Source organism: Hyaena hyaena, unplaced genomic scaffold (assembly GCF_003009895.1).
Source record: "Hyaena hyaena isolate Hyena2069 unplaced genomic scaffold, ASM300989v1 scaffold_739, whole genome shotgun sequence".
Classification (NCBI taxonomy): Eukaryota; Metazoa; Chordata; class Mammalia; order Carnivora; family Hyaenidae; genus Hyaena; species Hyaena hyaena.
In genome coordinates this window covers 9897-34014 of record NW_024081375.1, presented here as the reverse complement: position 1 = coordinate 34014, position 24118 = coordinate 9897, and the positions used below count along the sequence as shown (strand labels likewise).

Genomic DNA, 24118 nt, shown 5'->3' with positions numbered 1-24118 from the left:
GACCCGGCGCGGGAGCTGCGCCGCGGGAGGAGGCGAGGCTCAGCGCGCGCCGGAACCGCGCGGCGCCCGCTCCGCCCGGGCCTCAGGGTAGGGCGATGGCTCCTCAGTGGCGATGAGCCAGCCAGCCTAGGCGACACCGGAGGCGGCCCTCGGCGTACGCAGAGGACGGAGCTGACCGCCTTCCCCGGGTAGGTTTGCACTGCGTGCGACCTGCCCAGCCGCTCTGGCATCGCGGCCGGGGCGCGGGGACGAGGATTACCGCGGCCGCCGCCGGCGCGGGGAGGGCAGCGGCGCGAGGGCCTGCGCCCCCGGCCGTGCGCTCTGGGCAGGCGAGCTTCGCTGCGGCCGCGCCCGGAGCTCCGGCCGCTTCCTGCCGGGGGCCTGCGGGGACCCCAGAAGGGCTTCCTCCGCGCGGGCGGGGCCGCTGTCAGGGCAGGGATGCATGAGTGTCGCGGCGAGGGCGTCTCTCCACCCTTCCCCGGCTTCGGCTGCGCAGCGAGGCCGACCGGAAGGCGCGAGCTGGGCGCGTGCGAGCCGAGGTTAAGACCCCGGTCCTGGGGGCCTGGTCGGGCCGCACAGCCGAAGGGCGCATCGCCTAATGGCCGCGCGCTTGAGGCGAGGGTCCCTCGCGCGTCCGCCCCTCGGGCCAGCCAGGCTCGCGGATTACGCGCTGCTGCGGCGTGGGGTTTCTGCGCAGCAGCGGGGGCACCGAGCAAGGGCGACCCGGCAGAGGAGGGCGTCCCTCTCAGCTCCCGGAAAGACCAGCCGAAGGGAGCCAGTTAGCCTGGCTCCGACCTACGAGTGGGGAAACTGAGGCCCAAGCGCGGCGGGGACTGCCCAAGGTCGGCGGCAGACACTATAGATCCGGGACTGTGGTCTCCCGCTCGCATTCTCTTTCCGCGAGGAATGGAGAGGACCACCCCCTCTAGTCACTTCCTCCCCTGGCCCCTGGGCGCGGGCGTTGCCGGTACCGCACTGCGCCCTTGGTAGCCGGGGGCGAGAGCTCGTGCAGGGTGGGTGTGACCCTGGCATCCCCCGCTGGTCCCTTGCTGTCCCCGGGGGAACCGCAGAGCGATTCCAGAGATGATCTCACTATGCAGACCATTAGCAAAACCCGCAGGTTCAGTGTGTGCGTGTGCGTGCACGTGTATTTATTTCGCCCGGAGAACTGAACCTGGTAAGGGGATAGCTTTTTTTAGGGGTGCATTTCCAAAGTGCACTGTACCAGGTACTTTAGGAGGAGACAAGAGAAAACTATCTGTGTCTAACACCTAACATTATTACTGATTTTTTTTTTTTAAAGGGTAAGTGTATTACAAAGCATTCAGGAAACAGAAAAACGTAAAGGAGAAAAGTAAAGATGACAAAGCTTCATCTAGATTGTTGAGATTTTCTGGATGTCTTATTTTTAAAGTTTTCTCTGCATACACACATCTAAACCAATAAGATGGACAAAAATAGTATCTTGTTTTAATTGGCATGTTGGAATTCCCTGGGCAGTCAGTACCTTTTTCCTCTGCGTACTGGCCTTTTGCATTTGTGTAGGTGAACTGTCTTAATTCTTTTGCCACCTTCCAACTTTTTTTTTTTTTTTAAGTAATCTCTACATACAAGGTGGGGCTTGAATTCACATCCTTGAGATCAAGAGTCACATTGTTCCACTGACTGAGCCAGCTAGTCACCTCTCTTTTGCTTTTCTTTTTTAAAATTTGTAAAGAATTTAAATCCAAGTTAGTTAACATATAATGTAATAATGATTTCAGGAGTAAAATTTAGTGATTCATCACTTGCACCCAGTGCTCATCCCAAGTGTCCTTAATGCACATCACCCATTTAGCCCACCCCCCACCCAACACTCTGCCAGCAACCCTCAGTTTATTCCCTATATTTAAGAGTCTCTTATGGTTTGTCTCCCTTTCTGCTTTTGTCTTATTTTTGCTTCCCTTCCTTTATGTTCATCTGTTTTGTATCTTAAATTCCACAGATGGGTGAAATCATATATTTGTCTTTGACTTATTTTGCTTAGGCTAATACACTCTAGTCGATCCACGTTGTTGCAAATGCCAGGTTTCATCCTTTCTGATCGTCAAGTAATATTCCATTGTATTAATATCTTCAACCACACATCTTTATCCATTCGTCCATCAGTGGACATTTAGGCTCTTTCCATACTTTGGCTATTGTCCATAGTGCTGCTATAAACATTTTGCATTCCCACCAGCAGTTCCTCTTTTTCTGCATCCTCACCAACATCTGTTGTTGCCTGAGTTGTTAATGTTACCGATTCTGACATGTGTGAGGTGGTATCTCATTGTGGTCTTGGTTTGTATTTCCCTGATGATGAGTTATGCTGAGCATTTTTTCATGTGTTTGTTAACCATCTGAATGTCTTTGGAAAAGTGTCTATTCATGCCTTTTACTCATTTCTTCAGTGGATTATTTGTTTTTTGGCTGTTGTGTTTCATAAGTTCTCAATAGATTTTGGATACTAACCCTTTATCTGATACATCATTTGCAAATATCTTCTCCCATTGTGTCAGTTGACTTTTCGTTTTGCTGATTGTTTCCTTTGCCGTGCAGAAGGTTTTTATCTTAATGAGGTCCCAGCAGTTCATTTTTGCTTTAGTTTCCCTTGCCTCTGGAGACATGTCAAGTAAGAAATTGCTGCTGCTGAGGTCAAAGAGGTTGTTGCCTGTTTTCTCCTCAAGGATTTTGACGGCTTCCTGTCTTATGTTTAGGTCTTTCATCCATTTTGAGTTTATTTTTGTGAATGGTGTAAGAAAGTGCTCCAAGTTCATTCTTCTGCATATCGCTGTCCAGTTTTCCCAACAGCATTTGCTGAAGAGACTGTATTTTTTCCATTGGATAGTCTTTCCTGCTTTATCAAAGATCAGTTGGCCATATGTTTGTGGGTCCATTTCTGAGTTCTCTGTTCTGTTCCATTGATCTATGTGTCTGTTTTTGTGCCAGTACCATACTGTCTTGATCAGATTACAGCTTTGTAATACAGCTTGAAGTCTGGAATTGTGATGCCTCCAGGTTTGGTTTTCTTTTTCAGGATTGCTTTGGCCAATAAGGGTCTCTTGTGGTTCCATACAAATTTTAGGATTGTTTGTTCTAGATCTGTGAGGAATGCTGGTGCAATTTTGATTGGGATTGCATTGAATATGTAGGTTGCTTTGGGTAGTATTGACATTTTAACAATATTTGTTCTTCCAATCCATGAGCGTGAAATGTTTTTCCTTTTTTGTGTGTGTCTTCTTCAATTTCTTTCACTAGCTTTCTATAGTTTTCAGTCTTTTGCTTTTCAGTTGGAATGTCTTTCTGTTTCTGATTTCTAAGCACTCTTTGCACATTACATATTAAAGTAGTACTTCTGTCATATATGTTGCATAGTGTTTCCCAATCTGCCTAATGTTAGTTTTTCATCTTTGACCATATATAAGTTTAACTTTTTACTTAGTCATATATTTTTTTAATGGTTTCTGCCTGTGGACCTTGCTGCGAAGGTCCTTTCCTAAACCAAGTTTATATAAATAAACTTCTTTATTTTCCTTTAGGTACTTTTAACCTTTTGTTTGACAGTATTAATGTGAAATTTATTTTAGTTTAATTTGTAAAGTGGAGCAGTAATTTACTTTTCCTGCATAGTGAGCCAGTTGCTGCAAAGCTATTAAGTCCATTTTTTACCCCTGAGTTAAATTACTTCAAGTATGGCAGATTAAATTATTACATGTTTGTATATGTGTGGATTTCTGCTTCTGTCTATTTATCAGTTCATTTTGGTGCCAGTGCCATGTTATTTTAATGACTGAAGATTTTATAGTAGGTTTAAGGTCTAGTTAGGCAGATTCTCTCTTATTGCTCTGTATTATCATTTTCCTGTCTCTTAGAAAAAGCAATTCTATTGAAGTATAGTTTACATGCCATAAAACACAGCATTTAAATGTATATGTATATTTTTAAATTTTTTTTAATGTGTATTCATTTTCATGAGAGAGACAGAATACAAGCTGGAGAGGGCAAGAGACAGAGAGGGAGACACAGAATCCGAAGCAGGCCCCAGGCTCTGAGCTGTCAGCACAGAGCCCGACATGGGTCTCGAACTCAGGAATGGTGAGATCATGACCTGAGTCGAAGTCGGACTCTTAACCAACTGAGCCACCCAGGCGCCCCATTAAATATATATTTTGATGAATTTTGTCAAATGTAACCACCATCACAATAAAAAATTATGAAGCATTACATGACATTGATGTCATCATTGCACAGGGGCCATGCTAAAGTTTGCTATATCCCCCCAATTTCAGTATATATACCAGCAAAGCAAGCATTTCCTGGCCATTTTTGTTAGTATTAATTCCAGAAAATCTTTAGAATACTTTGATCAAGTTAATTAACCTTTCCCTGCTCCACCAAAAGAAGCAAACAAAATTTTGTTTGGATTTCTATTGGATTTTTGGTAACAACAGCCCTCAGGACATAGGGGCCCTGGCGGACATGTTCACCATCCCAGTCAGTGCACATGACTCATATTTGTTGAATGAACATTTAATAATTACCATAAAAGTAGTACATGCTCTTACAGAAGTGTTGAAAGCAAAACGAGAAGCTTCCATACCTTCATCTCCTACTAAATTATACTCCATAATAAAAATAGAATGACCATACTATGTACTTTTTTTTTTTTTTTTTTGCAATTTGCATTGACATCGTTTGCATTATTTTCCCTTTAGAGACTTTGAAAATATGCTCAGTTTGGCATAACAAGTTATCATAGACTGGGTGGTGTAAACAGCAGAAACATTTTCTGGAGGCTGAAAATCTGAGATCAGGGTGCCAGCACAGTTGAGTGCTGCTGAGGGTCCTCTTTCTGGTGTATAGATGCCACTTTCTCTCTGTGTTCTCAGTAGCAGAGAGCAGAGAGAGGAGGCAAGCACACTCTCGTTTCTTTTTTTTAATTTTATTTTTAAAATGTTTATTTCTTGAGAGAGAGAACACAAAGAGGAGAGGGGCAGAGAGAGATGGAGAGAATCCCAGCAGGCTCCATGCTGTCGGCCAGAGCCCGAGTCAGCACCTGGGTGGCTCAGTCGGTTAAGCGTCGACGTCGGCGACGTCGAGACAGAGAGAGAGACAGCATGAGCAGGGGAGGGTCAGAGAGAGAGGGAGTCACAGACTGAAACAGGCTCCAGGCTCTGAGCTGGCAGTCAGCACAGAGCCCGACGCGGGGCTCGAACCCACAAACCGTGAGATCATGACCTAAGCGAAAGTCGGACGCTTAACCGACTAAGCCACCCAGGCGCCCTGAGGATTAGGGTTTTAATGCGCGAATTTTGGGAGAACACATTCAGTCCATAGCAGAGACCTACCTAAGACTTTTTTGATGTTAGTATATTTAAAACTTTCTCTTCCTTTTTAATGGCTTCTTATCATCCCTTTGTAGAATTATCTAAAATATGTTCCCTGTTGCTGGGCCTTTTTTTCCCCTGCAGTTCCTCCTTCCTTCTTCCTTTCCCTCTCTCCCCTCCCCTCTCCCTCTTGGCTCCCCCCTCTTTATCTTTCTCTTTCTTACTATTACAAACAAAACTGCCATGAACCCTCCTTTTCTCTCTTTGATAGCGTGTGTTGGCATTTCTGCAGCGTAGATTCCTAGAAGTAGAACTTCTAGGTCAAAGGAGATGCATACATAAAATTTTTATGGATACCCGCCTCAACTTTCCTTCCAAAATACACCAATTTATTTGCAAGTGCCTATTTTTTGAACTAGGCCACACCCTCCTGGGGAAAAGAGAACTCTATCACCTCTTTCATTAGTGAGACTTTCCAGCTGGGAAACCCTCCACTTACTAAAGACTTTTTAAGTGTCTCTCAGTAGAATTTTATAGTGTTTGTGTATATTCCGTGTTTATAAAAAATTTCTTCCTAGGTATTTTAGGGTTTTTAACTTCATTATGACAGGGATCTTTTATCTCATTAATTAATTTGGTTATTGTCTGGTTAGGTGAAAGCAGTGTGTGTGCGTGTAATATTTGTACATTATTTTTACATATTAATTGTTATCAACCACATTCTGAAACTCTGTTACCATTTCTAATGATTTGTCAGCTGATTTTCTTGGGCTTCCAATTTGTGCAGAAATTGTAGGTGCAGATTGGTTGAGGACGTGGGTTCTGGAGCCTGACTGCCTGTGTTCGAGTGTTCGAGTTTTGCCACCCACTGAAAATCTTTGTTAACTGTGGGTACAAGTTAATTGTGCCTTAGTTTTTTCAGGTATAAAACGGACTGAATGACAGTACTTCTCATAAGCTTCTTTTTTAAAACAAGTTTTTTAAACATTTATTCATTTTGAGAGACAAGAGTTTGAGTGGGGGCAGGGGCAGAGAGAGAGAGGGAGACACAAAATCCAAAAGCAGGCTCCAGGCTCTGAGCTGTCAATACAGAGCCCGATGCAGGGCTTGAACTCACAGACCGTGAGATCATAACCTGAGCTGGAGTCTGACGCTTAACCAACTGGGCCACCCAGGTGCCCCTCTCATAACCTTCTTATGAGGATCAATGAGATGCTTAGAACAGTGCCTGGCATGTAATAAGAGCTCAGCAAACATGTACAAATAAGCTGATCTCTGCACATTATATGGCCAGGCCCTTTGATATTCCCAATTTTATAGCTGAGGAATTGAGGCCCACAGAGGTCAAATGACTTGACTATAGGCATTTGTTAGCTCAACAAATATTGAGCCTCTTCTATGCATAGAGTTCTGTGATGAGTCTACAAGGGATACCAAAGATAAATCATACTGAATCCACTAACAAAGGATTTATAAGTCGAATTGGGGCATAAGTCAGGGGACATAAATGAAGCCATGGAAGGCAGCAGGCATTGGGGACAAAAATGTGGGCTTTGGAATTTTTCCTCTGTTTTAATTTCTTGCTTTCAACTTGGTAATTTTTTTTTTTCATGTAAATTGAATTAGTTCCACTGCTATTCGAGAGTTGTTATTTTGGTTAAATGAAATAGATGTTAAGAGTCTACTACAGAACTTGGATTTGTAGCAGAAGCTTAAAAAGTAGTAGCTATAAATAGATACAGTCTAAAGTAGAAAGTGACAAAGGAAGATTCTGGGGGGAAAGTTTATGTAAAAGGCGCAAGCACTTGAGAAACACGTTGGGGTTGGAAGAGATAAGGGTTGTCTTTCAAAAGAGGTCTCACCTTTTTTTGAAGTTTATTTATTTATTTTGAGAGAGAGAAAGAGTACAACCCGGGGAGGGGCAGAAAGAAGGAGAGACAGAATCCTAAGCAGGCTCCATGCCATCCGCACAGAGCCTGATGCGGGGCTCAAACTCATGAACCATGAGATTATGACCTGAGCCAAGATCAAGGTCATGATCAAGATCAAGTTGGACCCTTAACTAACTGAGCCACCCAGGCACCTCTGAGCTGATTCTTAATGGTTGAGTAGCCTTCATGAGGAGAAGAAATGAGTCTGGAGAGATAGTTGAAACTGGATTTTGAAGAGTCATGGCAAAGAATGTGGACTTCATTCGTAGTCATTGGGGAATCATAGAATAGTTCTATAGGAAAGAGTGCCATGTTCAGACTCGTGTTCCGAGCATCAGATGGGTGCTGATGAGGTAAAACGTTACCATCATTTCCGTTTTCTGTCTGACAAACAGCTTTCATAGCCATTGTCTCATTTTGTCTTCATGGTGCCTCCATACATGAGACACTTTTAATTTTCCTATTTGACAGGAGCAAAATAGTCTCAGAGACATCAAATGATTTCTTTACAAATGGACCTAATTAGTGAATGTTGGGACCAGACCTGGACTGGGAACTTTTGGCTTTGTTCAGTTGGTCTTTTCTCGAAGTCAGAGGCCTGGTTAGGAGGCTTTTGCCATTAGTCAGCCTGGAGGTGATAAGGAGCAGCGAGGGTAAGGCAGTGCAGAAGGACATGGCCATGGGAGGGGAAGAGAGAAGAGAGGCGTGCAGGAGGCCATACGGGTAGCATTGCTGGGACTTTGGAAGTGACTGGCTAAGAGCGAGAAGTCAGAACGTACTGGTCTTTTGGACCCAAGGTGCCTGGGAGTATGGTGGGGCCGTTCACACACGAGGGCTGACTTGGGAAATAGTCCTCTTGATCACTTATCTCTTCATGCTAAGCCTGGTGTACTGCCTCACATACCCCTGTGACCTCTTCAAGTTAATCTTCAGAAGCTGCCATAAAATGTAACTTGTCGTTGTCTCTCCATTTATTCATTCTAGCCCTATTTCGCCTTCATCTCTTGGTGTCTTTGTCTTTTACTACCTTTTCTGAGCCGTCTGTCCAAGACACGGTAACAGGCATAGTCCAGTTTACAAAATGGTCGTGTTTCAAAGTGCACTCGTAAGGCACGTAGATAAGAATTCAGTAATCGTTATGCCATAGAATCGGGGCTGTAATGGTGTCATTGTTTCCAGACCATCTCACAGATGCCAGCCAGTCCACAACATCACTAGAGTGTGGTCCTGAGTTGGTAATGCTGTGGGTGACTGTGGATTTCTGGAAAAAAGACAATCAGAATGATAATGTAGACATGGTCCTCCTTCTTCCCCACCTCCATGATTGGGCTGGGAGTAAGGAGCTTCTTCCCTTGAACTACCAATTCAAAATCCTATGTTTTCAGGTAAGTTATCTTAAAACCAAATCAGTGAAGTGAAATAAATTATAGGTGGCCTTGGATACCACACCCCACTGTGTAGCGATTGGTTAAATCCTTTAGGAAGATATTTTAAAAAGCAAACAGAACACAGTCTTGAATGTCTACCTAACTCCATGGGGTTGAATTTTAGATAGACCAGTCATCTCATCACTGAAGGATCTGATCCCACCTCCTAGGGCCCAAGATGGTGGGCTAGATTGTATTATTGATATTTTCTTTTTTTCTTTTCTTTCTATTGAGAGTGTGTGCAAGCAGGGGAGGGACAGAGGGAGAGAAAGAGAGAGAGAGAGAGAATTCTAAACAAGCTGTACACTCAGCATGGAGCCTGATGTGGGACTTGATCCCACAACCCTAGGAAATCAAGAGTCAACTAAGCTACCCAGGCACCCCTGTTCAAGGTATTTTCTGCCCCTCCCTGGAGACATATTTCCCTAATCTTTGGCTTCAGGCTTGGCCATATGTCTTTTGGTACCCCTTCTTGAAAGAAATTACATAACTGTTGTGTTGAACCCAAGAGTTGTTATGTAACTTGCTCCGGTCAGTGAAACGTAGGTGAACATGATGTGTGTCATTTTTGAGCTGTAGCTTTGAGAGCCAACTTGTGCTTCACGGTCTCTTTCTCCTCTGCCACAAAACCAGCAGTGTCTAAAAAAGAGGCAGTTTCATCTACCTGGATTCTGGAGTGCAAATGACAGGGAGCAGAGTCTCACCTGATCCATAATGCACAAGCAACATGAGCAAGAATTAAACCTCTTTTCTTATAAAACCTTGAGATTTAGGGGTCATTACCCTAGTCTCTCCGGACTCATACTGAGTATAATCATATGGCGGCCAGATGCCTTGTGAGCATTTTAGAAACGTCACAGACTCTGAACAAATTACTAGAAGCTTTCTTTTTTCCTGAGGGCTTAGAAATTGGCTTGCTGCTTTTGCTTTCTATTGAACCTTCATTTTCCTTTCCTCTGCTCTGCGGGAGGAGTACATTTCCCTGCCCGGTTGCTTTGGCCAGTGCGTGGCGAGTGGACTTAATGTGTGGCATGCTTAAGTGAGGCTGTAAACGAACCTTTGTGTTTTGACTCTTGCATACCTGCTATCCACCAAAAGAGCACGCCCAGATAGCTGTTTCTTCTGACCCCTGACCTGGAACAAGAGGTATGTGGAACGACCTGATTCCGACCTGCAGTCCGGAGCTGAACCCAGCGGAACTACAGCATCCCCAGATCCGCGAGCAATAAATGCATCTCCTTATTATAAGCTCTGAAGTTCTGGGCTGTTCCTCACCCCAGAAAGAGCTTATTAATGTATGCGGGGACCATGTGTCCTCTGAACTGAGTCCTTTTCTTTCCCGGAAGGTCAGGAGAATAGCAGTCTCACTATCATATTTTAAAATTTTATTTTATATTATTATTATTTTTAATTTTAATGTTTATTTATTTTTGAGAGAGAGAGAGAGAATGATCAGGAAGGGGCCAAGAGAGAGGGAGTCACAGAATCCAAATCAGGCTCCAGGCTCTGATCTGTCAACAAAGAGCCCAACGCTACCATATTTTAAAAATTTATTTTATTATTATTATTTTTAAAATTTTTAATGTTTATTTATTTTTGAGAGAGAGAGAGAGAATGATCAGGAAGGGGCCAGGTGAGAGGGAGTCACAGAATCCGAATCAGGCTCCAGGCTCTGATCTGTCAACAAAGAGCCCGATGCAGGGATCGAACTCATGGACCATGGGATCATGACCTGAGCCAAAATTGGATGCTTAACCACCTGAGCCACCCAGGTGCCCCTCACTACCATATTTTTAAAGCAAGATGTTTCTTGAAATGTTAATGATTTTAACCCAGTGAGGAAATTGCCTGGGATTAAAGGTCGTCTTTATGTCAGCACCAGGTGCCTCGGTTCCTGACCCACCTGCCAGAGGGGAAAGAGAGAGAGAATCAGGAGCCTGGAGAGAATCAGGAGCCTGGGGTGCCAGGGGAAGGGTAGGGCCTGAGAGCAGCAGCATGAGATGGCTTGGATAGAACGGACATCTCTTTACTTTCGCTGGCCCCACTTTAATAACAAAAATCGAAGGGAAATCATCAGGCTTGCTTGATGGACAGCTTCAAGAAAGTCTTCTCCCACAAACTGAGGACTGAAGGGTATGGGGGGGAGGGAGGAGATGGGCATGGAGGAGGGCACTTGTGGGGATGAGCACTGGGTGTTATATGGAAACCAACTTGACAATAAACTATTTGTAAAAAAAAAAAAAAGGAATTCTCCCCCTCTACCCACCTGCAACATATAAGCCTCTTTCGTACAGAAATGTTGAAGCCAGCCATGCAAGCAACCAGGACCCTCAGCAGGATCCTAGAAAATACAGCAGGAAGTCGAGGCCTGGGAGGACTTGGACTTAAGATTGTGCTGTCAATCAGTTCGTTCACTCAGTAAATACTTGTGGACTCATATATAAGCAAGTACATTTGTGTGTATTTCCCCCCTTTTCTACACATATGGTAGTGTGCTATATATACTTTCCTATGTCTTCTTTAACTGAAATAAAATAACAATTTTTCTGTATCTCTGCATAAAGAGTTTCCATTTTTTAACTTTTTTTTTTATAAGAACACTTAAGTTCCACTCTCTTAGTAAATTTCAGTTATACAATACAGTATTGTCAACTGTAGTCGCCAAGTTCTGCATTAGATCCTCAGACCTTTTTCATCTTACTTTTTCTTAAAGATCTCCTTCATCTTAGTGGGTAGCTGGGTGGCTCAGTCCATTGAGCATATATGACTCTTGATTTCAGCTAAGGTCATGATCTTATGGTTAATGAGTTCAGACCCTGCAACGGGCTTCTCGAGATTCTCTCCCTGCCCCCCAAAATAAATAAATAAACTTAAAAAAAAAAAGACCTTGTAACTAAAAGTTTATACATACCCTTTGACCAACCTCTCCCTATCCCCACACCCTTCCCGTTAGCACCTGATAACCACCTTTTTTTTTTTTTTTAATGTTTATTTTAGAGACAGAGCTGACCTGAGACAGAGCTCAAGCAAGGGAGGGGCAGAGAGAGAGGGAGACACAGAATCTGAAGCAGGCTCTAGGCTCTGAGCTGTCAGCACAGAGCCTCATGCGGGGCTCAAACCCATGAACTGTGAGGTCATGACCTGAGCCGAAGGCAGATACTTAACTGACTGAGCTACCCAGGCTCCCCATGATAACCACCTTTCTATTTTGTTTCTATGAGTTTGACTTTTTTTCTTTTTAGATTTCACATATAGATGATACCATGCAGTATTTGTCTTTCTCTGTCTTATTTCACTTAGCATAATACCCTCCAGATTCATCTATTTTGTCACAAATGGTAGGATTCCCTTTTGGGGGGGGTTAATTTTTTTTAACGTTTATTTATTTTTGAGACAGAGACAGAGCAAGAGCTGGGGAGGGGCAGAGAGAGAGGGAGACACAGAATCTGAAGCAAGCTCCAGGGTCTGAGCTGTCAGCACAGAGCCTGATGTGGGGCTCAAACCCACAGACCACGAGATCATGACCTGTGCTGAAGTCGGATGCCTAACCAACTGAGCCACTCAGCCGCCCCTCCCTTTTTTTTTTTTTTTTTAAAGTTCTGGATAATATTCCATTTCATAGATATACCACATATTCTTTATTCATTAATCCATCAGTGGACATTTGGGTTGTTTCCATATCTTGGCTATTGTGAATAATATGCAATGCCAGATACCTCTTCGAGATAGTGATTTTCTTTCCTTTGGATATATACCCAGTTGGATTGCTGGATCATTTGGTAGTCCTATTTTAATTTCTTGAGGAACCTCCATACTATTTTCCATAGTGGCTTTACCAGTTTATGTTTCAGCCAACAGTGCACGAGTGTTCCCTTTCTCTACATCTTTGCTAGCATTTGTTATCTCTTGCCTTGTTGATAACAGACCTCTTAATGGAGATGAAGTGATATATTATTGTAGCTTTGATTTGTTTCCATGATGATTGGTGATGTTGAGCACCTTCCCAAGCACCTATTGACTGTTTATATGTCTTTGGGAAATGTCTATTCAGGTCCTCCTTTGCTTGTTTTTAAATAACTGGGATATTATTATTATTATTATTATTACTGTGGCTATTGAGTTGTATGAATTTTTATATATTTTGAATATTAACTCCTTGTCTAATATGTGGTTTACAAATATTTTCTTCCATATTATAGATTGCCTTTTCATTTTATTGATGGTTTCCTTTGGTGTGTGAAAGCTTTTTAGCTTGATGTAGTCTCACTTGTTTATTTTTGCCTTTGTTGCCTGTGCTTTTGATGATATATCCAAAAAATCATTGCCAAGACCAATGTCAAGAAGCTTATTCCTGGGGTGCCTGGGTGGCTCAGTCAATTAAGTGTCTGACTTGGCTCAAGTCATGATCTCACAGTTTGTGAGATCAAGCCCTGCATCAGGCGCTCTGTTGTCAAAAAGATCACTTTGGATCCTCTGTTCCCCTCTGTCTCTACCTCTTCCCTCCTCACATGCGTGCTCTCTGTCTCTCTCTCAAGTAAGTAAACAATTTTTTAAAAGAAGCTTATTTCCTATGTTTTCTTGTAGAAGTTTACAGCTTCAGGTGTTCTGTTCAAGTCTTTACTGCATTTTATATTGATTTTTGTGAGTGGTCTAAGATAGGGCTCAAGCTTTTTGCATATGGCTTTGGCTATCAACTCTTCCCAGCACCATTCATTTATTTATTTATTGAATGTTTATTTATTATTATTATTCTGAGAGAGAGTGCGTGCGCATTAGCAGGGGAAGGGCAGAGAGCAAGGAATAGAGAATCCCAAGCAGTGAAGAGCCAGACACAGGGCTTGATCTCATGAAATCATGACCTGAGCCGAAAACAAGTCAGAAGCTCACCTGACTGAGCCCCCCAGGCGCCCCCAGCACCATTTATTAAAGAGATTATCCTTTATCCATTCTTTACTCTTTGCTCCTTTGTTATAAATTAATTGACCATATATGCAAGAGTTAATTCTGGGATCTCTCTCCTGTTCCATTGGTCTGTATGTCTGTTTGTGCCAATACCATACCATTTTGATATAGCTTTGTAATACAGTTTAACAATAGGAAGTGTGATGCCTTCAGCTCTATTCTTCTTGCTCTAAATTGCTTTGGCTATTCGAGGTCTTTCGTAGTTCCATACTAATTTTAGGATTGTTTTTCCTATTTCTGTGGAAAATGCCATTGGAATTTTAATAGAGATTACATTGAATCTGTAGATCATTCTGGGTAATATGGACATTTTAACAAAATGAATTCTTCTAATCCATGACCACAGAATATCTTTCCACTTATTTGTGTCATTTTTCAGTTCTGTCAACAATGTCTTATAGTTTCCAGTGTACAGATCTTTCACCTCTTTGGTTAAATTTGGTCCTAAGTATTTTATTGTTTTTGATGCTCTTGTAAATGGGATTGTTTTCTTAATTTCTACTTGTTAGTGTATAGATATGCCACTGATGTTTGTATGTTGATCTCATCTCTTGCAACTTTACGGAATTCATTTATTGGTTCCCACAGTTTTTGAGGGTTTTTTTTGGGGGGGGTCTATTAGAGCCAGGTGATCCAGAGGCCCATCCCTCAGGTGTTGCCACAAAAGTTGGGGCACCAGACCTATGTACAAGCGCCTTCCAGAGAGATGCTGGCGATCTGGTGTTATCACTGGAGGGAGCCCGTGGGAGAAGTGCTCATGAGCCCCCTGGGCTCTGCAGAGAATCTCAGCCAGCTCCTAGATATTCTCTAAGTTAGAAGCTGGACCCTCTGGCAGGTGCTTGCAAAGTATGCGCTCCAAACCTTGCCAAGGAAAAAAAATGTGTTTTTTGCCTGCTTTCTGCATGCTGAGCCCTGGAGGGGATAGAAGTGACAGGTGCCCATGAAACCACTAAGAACTGCTTCTTTCTTTACTATGGTCCTGTTGGTCTCCTGGGTGCAAGCCCAATTGGCATTTAGAGCTAGCTGTTTGGGGGGCCCATCTTTCAGGTGGGAGTCTTAAAATTTGGAATGCTAGATACGTATGTGGCCCAAACCCTTTACTCCACAGAAAGAAGCCAGGAATTGGGAGTTCCTTCCAGATTGTATGGTGCTGTACTGGGGGTGGGGTTTATTGCTGGAGTGTGTTTCAGGCTTTCCTACTGGTTTCAACATGGGTATTATCTCATTATCCCTATGTGTAGGAGCTCCTCAGTTCTTTTTTTTTTTTTTTTTTTTTTNGAGAGAGAGACAGCGTGAGCATATATTTAATTTTTTTTAACCTTTATTCATTTTTGAGAGACAGAGAGACACAGAGCATGAATTGGGAAGGGGCGGAGAGAGAGGGAGACACAGAATACAAAACAGGCCCTAGGCTCTGAGCTGTCAGCACAGAGCTCGATGTGGGGCTCAAACCCACAAACCATGAGATCATGACCTGAGCCAAAGTCAGACGCTTAAGCGACTGACTGAGCCACCCAGGCGCCCCAAGGAAGATTTTAAATACATGTATGACTCTTGAATTATATTTCCATTGGACCATGCTAGTCTAGAATAAGGATTGGTAAACTATGGGCTGCTGGCCAAATTTGGCTTACAGCTTGTTTTTATGTAGCTGGAGCACTAAAAATAGTTTTTATATTTTTAAACCATTTTCAAAAAGAAAAAGCGTAAGAAAACTATGCAACAGAGAGAGTATGTGACCCAAAATATCTACAATATTTACTGTCTAGCCCTCTACAGAAAAAGATCACCAACCTCTAATTTTGAGCAACTTGAGAAAGGGACAGTAGAACAAGATGACAGAGAAGGACACAGTCCAGATCAAAAGGGTCTTGTGGACCATGATAAGAAATTTGGATTTTATTAACAGAGCAGTGGGAAGCTACAGAAGTGTTCTAAGCAGGAGAGTGATATGATCAGATTTATATTTTAATATTTATTTTATCTTAGAGAGAGAGAGTGGGGAAGGGACAGAGGGGGCAGGCAGAGGATCAGAAGCAGGCTCTGTGCTGACAGAGAGAGTCCAATGCAGGGCTCAGTCTCAAAATCACGAGATCATGGTCTAAGCTGAAGTTGAACCTTTAGCCAGCTGAGCCCCTAGGGGCCCCAGATTTATATTTTTAAATGATAATTGTCTGTGCATGTACACACACACACACACACACACACACACACACACACACATAATCCTTAAACGTCCTACCCCTGGGATTTATCTGGGCTGGAGTGTCACATTCTTGCTTTACCAGAAACTGTCACTGGAAGTGAGTGTTGAAGGAGTGTGGATAGCGATTTCACAGCAAACCCGGAGCTCTGCACAGTCATCATAACCACATTCTCATCTTTGTACTCACAACATGCCTGGCATTCTCCAAGCTGCACGCCTTACCTTGTTGACTGTATTTTGTTCCTTCTTCTAAGTGGGTACAGCTCTCTTGGGTGAGAGCAAGAGTAGGAAGGCCAGGGTGAGCAGGAAGCCACCGGAATGACTCCATTCCCTCGCAGGCGCGTCAGCTCAACCCAGCTTCAGTCCTCGGCTCGGCTTCTCCTAGGAGTGATGTGAAACTGGTGAGGCCATGCGGATGTGCATCCACATCATTTATTAACTCCATCGGCCTGAGCAGTTCCAGGGAGAAGCAACCAGTCTTATGTACTCGGAACGTTCACACACCAGCAGGCCTGGGTGGCATAGTATGCAAACCTCTCCCTGCCATTTCCCCCTTCAGGTGCTATCTGGATCTCCTACTAGTACTGGGGTAGTCTGTCTCACCTCCGGGGTCCCACAGTATAGTCTGCTTCTGACGCTGACATGGGACTTCCCTTGAATTACTATGTCATCGTCCTATAGAGAGAGGTGTGGTGTTCTACAAAACTCTAGTGGGCTGGACAGGTAACTGCTGGAATAAACGAGTCCAAAAATCATTAGTGACTAGACACAGTGGTTTATGTATTACTCCCCATATAGCCCACTCTAGACTGGGAGGCTGCTGGGAGATGGGCAGTGGGAAGGACCTTATTCTCTATTCACGAGCTCACGCTCCTGCCATCTGGTGGCTCCGCCCTCCTCCAGACCCACCAGAGCTGTCCACCCGGTTGGCAAATGGAGAATGAGAAAATCGAGAAGTCACATCTGCTCTCAACCATCCTGGCCCAGAAGGCACACCTGTCATTGGCTCACTTTTTCCTGGCAAGTCCTAGTCACATAATCTCACCTCACTTGGAAGACGATGGGCTGGGGAATGTGGTCCTTCCGGGTGCCCAAGAAGGGAGGAATGTGGGCACTGAGCCCTGCACCACAGCCTTCATGTGGTACCTGGGCAAGTACCACACAAGATTACTCACAAGCTGGGCAGTTTCTTCCAAATGCGTGCACTCTTTATTATGCTTCTGATGTAAAGGGTTTAGGTTTACCATGTACTCTTCAGACACCGCTTAGTATTGCATTGACCTTACTAGTGTAATACTGGCTTTGTCCTTTTAATTTTGTTCCTTGGTATAGTCTGTTTTTCCTCAGATCATTAGGCCTGCTTACTCCCAAGTTATTACTTGACTTTGTACATATGTACACATTTATTTAAGGAATCTCTACACTCAACATGGGGCTCAAACTCATGACCCTGAGATCAGGAGTCACACTCTCTTCCAACTCAGCCAGCCAGGCACCCCACATATGCATACATTTTAATGGCATTTATATTCTGTACTGTTTTGCTCTGTAACACACTTAATCTTCATAGTAACTTGATAAGGTATTATTATCATCTCCATTTTAGAGATAAGGAGTCCAAGCTGTGAAGAGGTGATGTGACTTTCCCCCGGCTGAGTGGCTAAGCCGAGAGTCACACGGGTGCCTGACCTCAGGCCTGCACTCTGAGCCGTCACATCACACAACATCCTTTCTGGACCAGGCTGGGGGCACCTGCCACTTCCATCTTCATCTCTGCCTATCCCCTCCCTCCCTCATTCAAAAGCTGCTCCTAGACCTTCCTGCAGATACCTTCCCCCCTCCCAAAGTCCGGGGCCCTGGAGTTTGCTTGCATATGGAAGATACTGGTACCGGTTCCTGGGGTAGTGCTCTAAAAAGTGAAAGGAGAGAATAATCAGCACTAAATTGATAAGCAATTTTAAGGATAGCTGCATGAGATTAAAGAAATTAGAATGGAAGATCTTGACAAAGACATTTCAGAGAATCCTGAATAGTCCTTTTCTCGTTTGAGAGGCGCAGGAAAAACAATTTTCAGAAATTGCTATGCCCAGTCCACCAGTACTTACTACACACCTTGGAATTTGCTTTAAATATGTATTTCTTCTGTGTTGTCTTGCTTTTTTGTCTGTCTTAAGCCTGCATATCTGCGTAGCTGCCGAATTGCAATAATGATCTCACTAGCCTACCCGGTGATTCTCTGGCACACTGTAAACCTGATTAAGCACCTGTAGGTGTGGGAACTTGGGATACACCAAGATTTCCTTGCTCATGGAAATAATGAAAGAATCCCAGAGACCATTAACCAGTCCTGGAGAAAAGCCTTCTAAGTCTCTAGTAGCTACAACCTAGAATTCGAATTTCCGGTTTGATCTGTGCGGAGTTCTGCCGCTGGGTTTTTTTTTTTTTAATTAATTAATTTTTTTTTTTTTGAGAGTTAGCACGAATGGGGGAGGAGCAGAGAGAGAGGGAGACACAGAACCCGAAGCAGGCTCCAGGCTCTGAACTGTCAGCACAGAGCCCGATGCGGGGCTCGAACCCATGGACCATGAGATCATGACCCGAGCCGAAGTTGGACCCTCAACCGACTGAGGCACTCAGGGGCCCCTCTGCCACTGGGTTTTTTAAGACCTCTTTTACCATTCTGTCCTTCCTCTTTCTTTAGGTGTGACCTGTGCTGAGGGGGGCCTGCGCTCCAGGATGCTTTGTTCTTGGGACCAGACCTGACCAGAAGTTGACCTCATGAGCACGTCAGCCCCTCCAGCTGCCATGCTCCTCCGGAGGCTGAGGCGGCTCTCCTGGGGCAGCACGGCTGTCCAGCTCTTGATCTTAACAGTGGTGACGTTCGGCTTGCTGGCCCCGCTGGCCTGCCATCGCCTTCTGCACTCTTATTTCTACCTGCGCCATTGGCATCTGAACCAAATGAGTCAGGAGTTCCTGCAGCAAAGTTTGAAAGAGGGCGAAGCCGCCCTCCACTATTTTGAGGAGCTGCCCTCTGCCAACGGCTCAGTGCCCATCGTGTGGCAGGCCACCCCCCGCCCCTGGCTGGTCATCACCATCATCACTGTTGACAGGCAACCTGGCTTCCACTACGTCTTGCAGGTGGTGTCCCAGTTCCATCGGCTGCTTCAACAGTGCGGCCCACAGTGTGAGGGCCACCAACTCTTCCTGTGCAATGTGGAGCGTAGTGTGAGCCATTTCGATGCCAAGCTGCTGTCTAAGTATGTCCCCGTGGCCAACCGCTACGAGGGCACCGAGGATGATTATGGCGATGACCCTTCAACCAACTCGTTTGAGAAAGAGAAGCAGGACTATGTCTATTGCCTGGAGTCGTCCCTGCAGACCTACAACCCAGACTACGTCCTGATGGTGGAAGACGATGCTGTTCCAGAAGAGCAGATCTTCCCAGTCCTGGAGCACCTTTTGCGGGCTCGCTTCTCCGAGCCACACCTCAGAGATGCCCTCTATCTGAAGCTCTATCATCCCGAGAGGCTCCAGCACTACATCAACCCTGAGCCCATGCGGATCCTGGAGTGGGTCGGTGTGGGCATGTTGCTGGGGCCCCTGCTAACCTGGATATACATGCGGTTTGCCAGCCGTCCGGGGTTCAGCTGGCCTGTCATGCTCTTCTTCTCCCTGTACAGCATGGGTCTGGTGGAGCTGGTGGGCCGGCACTATTTCCTGGAACTGCGGCGGCTGAGTCCTTCCCTGTACAGCGTGGTCCCTGCCTCTCAGTGTTGCACCCCAGCCATGCTTTTCCCTGCCCCTGCGGCCCGCCGGACCCTCACCTACCTGTCTCAGGTGTACTGCCACAAGGGCTTTGGCAAGGATATGGCACTCTACTCACTGTTGAGGGCCAAGGGGGAGCGGGCCTACGTGGTGGAGCCCAACCTCGTGAAGCACATTGGGCTCTTCTCCAGCCTCCGGTACAACTTTCATCCCAGTCTGCTCTAGTTGTTCCAAGAAATGCCTTTCTGAAATTGGCCACTTCTTGGCGATTCCAGTATCGAGCTCTTTATTTGGACCTGGTTGCTTGCAGTTATTTCATTGTTTAATGTTGTTAGGGATCTAGACACTGAGACAGCTGAGAACATACACGTCAAGGACCTTGGCTTTGGTCACTCCAGCAGGAATAGATGTTCGCCCTGAGTCGGGACCCCCTCCCTCCACACAGCCACACTGCCTCATGCAGTCTGACCCACCCTCTGAGGGGGCATTTACATACCAGTGCTAGTCTCCAGCTGTTTTTGGCAATGCTTTGTGATAGAGCTGGTGACTGCCAAAAATAGTGTGCACAAAGATAGGACTGTTTTAGGATTTTAAGGGACAGAATTTGGTGAAAGGTGAGATCCTTTTGAATTGATTTCTTTCTCTCTGGGCATGAGAATGGTTGTATGTCCAAAGAGGCAGGACCATGCTGATAGGTTCCCTTTGTTTCTTTGATGTGGTGTAATAAAAGCCAGTAAAATCCATTGCAGGGCCTGGTGACTTGGAGGCAGGTGATCGCGCTTCTGTTACCTGGTGTTTCTTTTCCACGCGTCTGTAGTGTACGCCTAGCCAATACCACTAGTGAGAACTTTAAGTCACAGCAAGATCCACAGGCACCTTCTGGATCATCAAAATCAGATTGCTTATGTTCAGTAGTGATTTAATATGAATATTTCTATCATATTCTGATTCTTTGAAAATCGGACATTGCAGAATGATGTAAAATGGGTGAGATCTTTACTAATAGCATATCCTTTTCTCTTATTTTGCTGCCTAACCATGTACCCTCACTTTTTTCTTCTTCTGGATACCATGATGTTAGAGAAGCAAAAATGTAGACTGTGAAGTCAGAAGGCCTGAATTTTTATATCAGATCTTTGCCATGCCCTAGGGATGTGAACTTGGGCAAGTTATGACCCCTCTGAGTCTTAGTTTCTTCACCTGTGACATGGGGATGGTGATACCTACCTTTTAAAGTTGCCTTGAGGATTAAATGATGGAATGTATGTAAAACACCTAGTAAGTCCTTATCCCATAGAAGGCACTTGGCAAACACTAGTTCTTTCTCCTATAATAAGCATATGAAACCCAAGTGTATTTTGGATAAAGATATTAGTGATACTTTAAAGTGTGCTGTAAGGCGTAGGGCTTCCACCTGGGGAGGCCATTCTGGACCAAACTACTAGAATAACTGACTTGGCCTTGTGACCTGTGAAGAATATGTAGCTCAGCTTTCATCCAGCATCTCTTCCAACCAAGCCAAAAATAATTGCTCATTTAAATGGGAAATAATCTGAGACTCCTCTTGAGTTTATTCCAAGACTAGCATCTGAAAATTACTTTTCTCCAAAGTTACACATAAATGTCCTCTGACAGTAATTATCAAGCCAGTGGCCAACAAGTCCCTTTGTGAGGATGTATGTCTACATTGGAGTTCAAGTGTGGACTGTTTGTTTCAGTGTCATGCCTTCTTTTGCTTTTTAAATTTCCGGTCAGCTTCCATTTGGAGAGCCCCTTGAGCACTGAGGCAGTACATGGGGGTTCCATACCATGCTTTGCAGATGGACAAACTGAGACCAAGGGATGTGAAACAACTTTTCTGGGTTCACACGGCTGGACAGCAGCAGAAGCAGGATGGGAACGTAGCTCCTCTGAGTTTCAGCTCCTGCACTTTTTTCTTAACCACATTCATTTTATAAATATCTATGTTGTCAAATTCTCTTTTGTAGAATCTAATTGTAACCTGGACCGAAAAATGTCTCTTTAAGCTGACATGGTAGACCCTCATCGTCCCGTTGGTCTTAGGGAACAAACAGGTATAACATGTGTTGTATTGTTATCGTGAGATGTTACGTGTCCCTCAGGAATGTCCACAGTGAGCAGAGCTATTAGATGATTTATCAAGATGTTCAGATTCCACTCCTAAATTCATTGTTTTTCAGTAACTTCTTCCCTGTGTTCAAGAACAGAACCACCTTCAATCTACAACTCATTATAGTTTGTTCCATTAACGCTTGGATCTCCTCATGAATGTTTTGTGCCCAGTGACAAGAGTGTTGCATCTAGGCTAGCCAGGCAGAAGATAGGGAATCATTGCTGGTTGATATTTCTACTCTTTCTAATTAAGTTGTCTACCGCATGCAGACATCCCCTCCCTTGACTGCTGGATGGCTAACGTCATTTTTGCCTTGTCTAATTTCTCTACCTACACAAAGACACCTTCCCCCATAGATCTTAACTAGAGCCTACTGTCTTTGGACATTTTCTGCAGATGCAGGCTCAGTTCTGCCATTTTGTCCCTGCCTGCATCTAGCTCTCCCTCCCTTTTTCCCCTCATACCTAGAGGCCACTTGTTGTATGCTGTCCTTTGTGAGGACAGTTGACAGCTTTACACCAAAGCTGAAGTCTCATTTAATCCTAAGCAAGGGGGCTAAAGGAGAGCTAAAGTCCCCTTCCTCTAACAAAGGACATAGGTCATTGGAGGGTGAAGGTCTCTAACAGAACCTGCTCACCTTTCAGGGTTTAAATTATTGTCAGGCTGAAAAGCTTCCTATTGTGACTGAGTGTATTTGAATAGACTTATCAGTTCCAATAAAGGCACCTGTTCCACTGAGGCATCCTGAGAAGACTCTTGTCATTCTCTCTCATCTCTACGGATGGATTTTTCTAATGTGGTGAATAACATTGAAACTACACACACGTGCGCCATTTTGGAGTCCCAAGGTAACCATTCACAGTATGGGCTATTTACTTAAAGACAGATAACTGATTTTGTTGTATCTCTTGAGTGGAAACATTTGAATTGTGCATTCTTTTTTATTGTTGTTGTTTGAGGGAAGAAGGGTAAAAATACTACAGTACAACTGGAGAACACAAACTGAATTAATAGGATGGTAGGATTAATCTAATTTACCTTGGATACACCCCTCATTGGGTAGAATTTATTTAATTGGTGACTTAATTTCAGTGGAGAGGCATTCTAATTGGAGTTAATTACTGTGGGATTTTTATATACTCTATGATGCATTGTGATGCATTACAGTAACACATATGAAATTGGCTAATTTTAAGTCACATGAACCATTTGGATATTTTTTTCCCAACTACAATGAATTGGCTGAGAAATACTTATTAACTGGCACTTTTTTTAGGTTGAATTTTATATGGAAAACCTTTGGGGGCTATGTCAAAGATGATTGGAAATGTAATTAAAAAGTACTTAATATATTAGAACTGCAATGGAAATGTGCTGTGGCTTCCAGGTCCCTCCAGTCCTTGGGTGGCAGCACTGTATGAGTCATTACTCCAATGAATGGGGATTTTTGCTTAGAATTTAACAAATTTTCTTGATCTTTTCCTAAGTGACCTACACAGAAATGTGGATGAATGAACTGATTTAAAAAACTCATCTCTATCAATAATTTTGGGTATAAACAGATGAAAATCCAAAGCCAAATGATGAGTTTATCAAAAAGAAACAAGGCGCAGATGGCCTAAGTATGTAGGAATGCTGTAGCTTTAAGATGTCCAAGAGATGGGAGGAGAACAAAGATGTAGAGTGGAGCAGAGGATCTCGCATTTGTCACCTGATCAAGTTAATTTATTTATTTTGAGAGAGAGAGCACGCACACAAATGCACATGAGTGGGGAAGGGGCAGAGAGAGAGAGAGGGAAAGAGAGAGAATCCCAAGCAGGCTCCACACTCTCTGTGCAGAGCTCGAATTCATGAACTGTGAAATCATGACCTGAGCTGAAGCCAGACGCTTAACTGACTTGAGACGCCCAGGCGCCTCTTTAAGATTTTATTTTTAAGTAATCCCCAGTGTGGGGCTCTAACTCACAACCCTGAGATCATGAGTTGCATGCTTCACTAACTGAGCCAGGTGCTCCTGTAATCAATTCTTCATGCGTGTGCCACCGTCATGAAATCTTTACAGGAGCAGCCTATGGAAAATACACAGGAGCTAAACAATGAATGGTCAATGTTCTGGATAAACAATGCATTACTTTGCTAGGACCTGGCTTCTTACTACATTTAGAATAAAACTCAAATCTCCTACGTTAATTTCCAGGCCAGATGGAACTGTCTGACTTCATGTCTTAGTGCCACGCCCATCATTGTTCTCCAGGCTCTAACCACACCAGCTTGCTTTCACTTGCTGCACTGATTCTTACTGTAAGGACTTCGCATGGCCATCCTCTCTGTTTGGAACACTTTTC

The 24118-nt window shown here is 44.1% G+C and overlaps 1 protein-coding gene and 1 non-coding gene across 2 annotated transcripts; one reads left to right on the top strand and one right to left on the bottom strand.

The window, feature by feature from the left end:
• The first annotated feature begins 87 nt into the window (after positions 1–87).
• Positions 88–22511, top strand: PGAP4 (post-GPI attachment to proteins GalNAc transferase 4). The gene is made up of 2 exons (XM_039218185.1): positions 88–188; positions 18576–22511. Exon 2 carries the CDS (start codon positions 18653–18655, stop codon positions 19862–19864), a length of 1212 nt encoding a protein of 403 aa, XP_039074116.1. The 5' UTR covers positions 88–188; positions 18576–18652; the 3' UTR covers positions 19865–22511.
• LOC120220965 lies at positions 4227–4334 on the bottom strand. Its single transcript, XR_005525700.1, has one exon. It is a non-coding gene; the product is annotated as a U6 spliceosomal RNA (small nuclear RNA).
• Positions 22512–24118: the final 1607 nt, after the last annotated feature.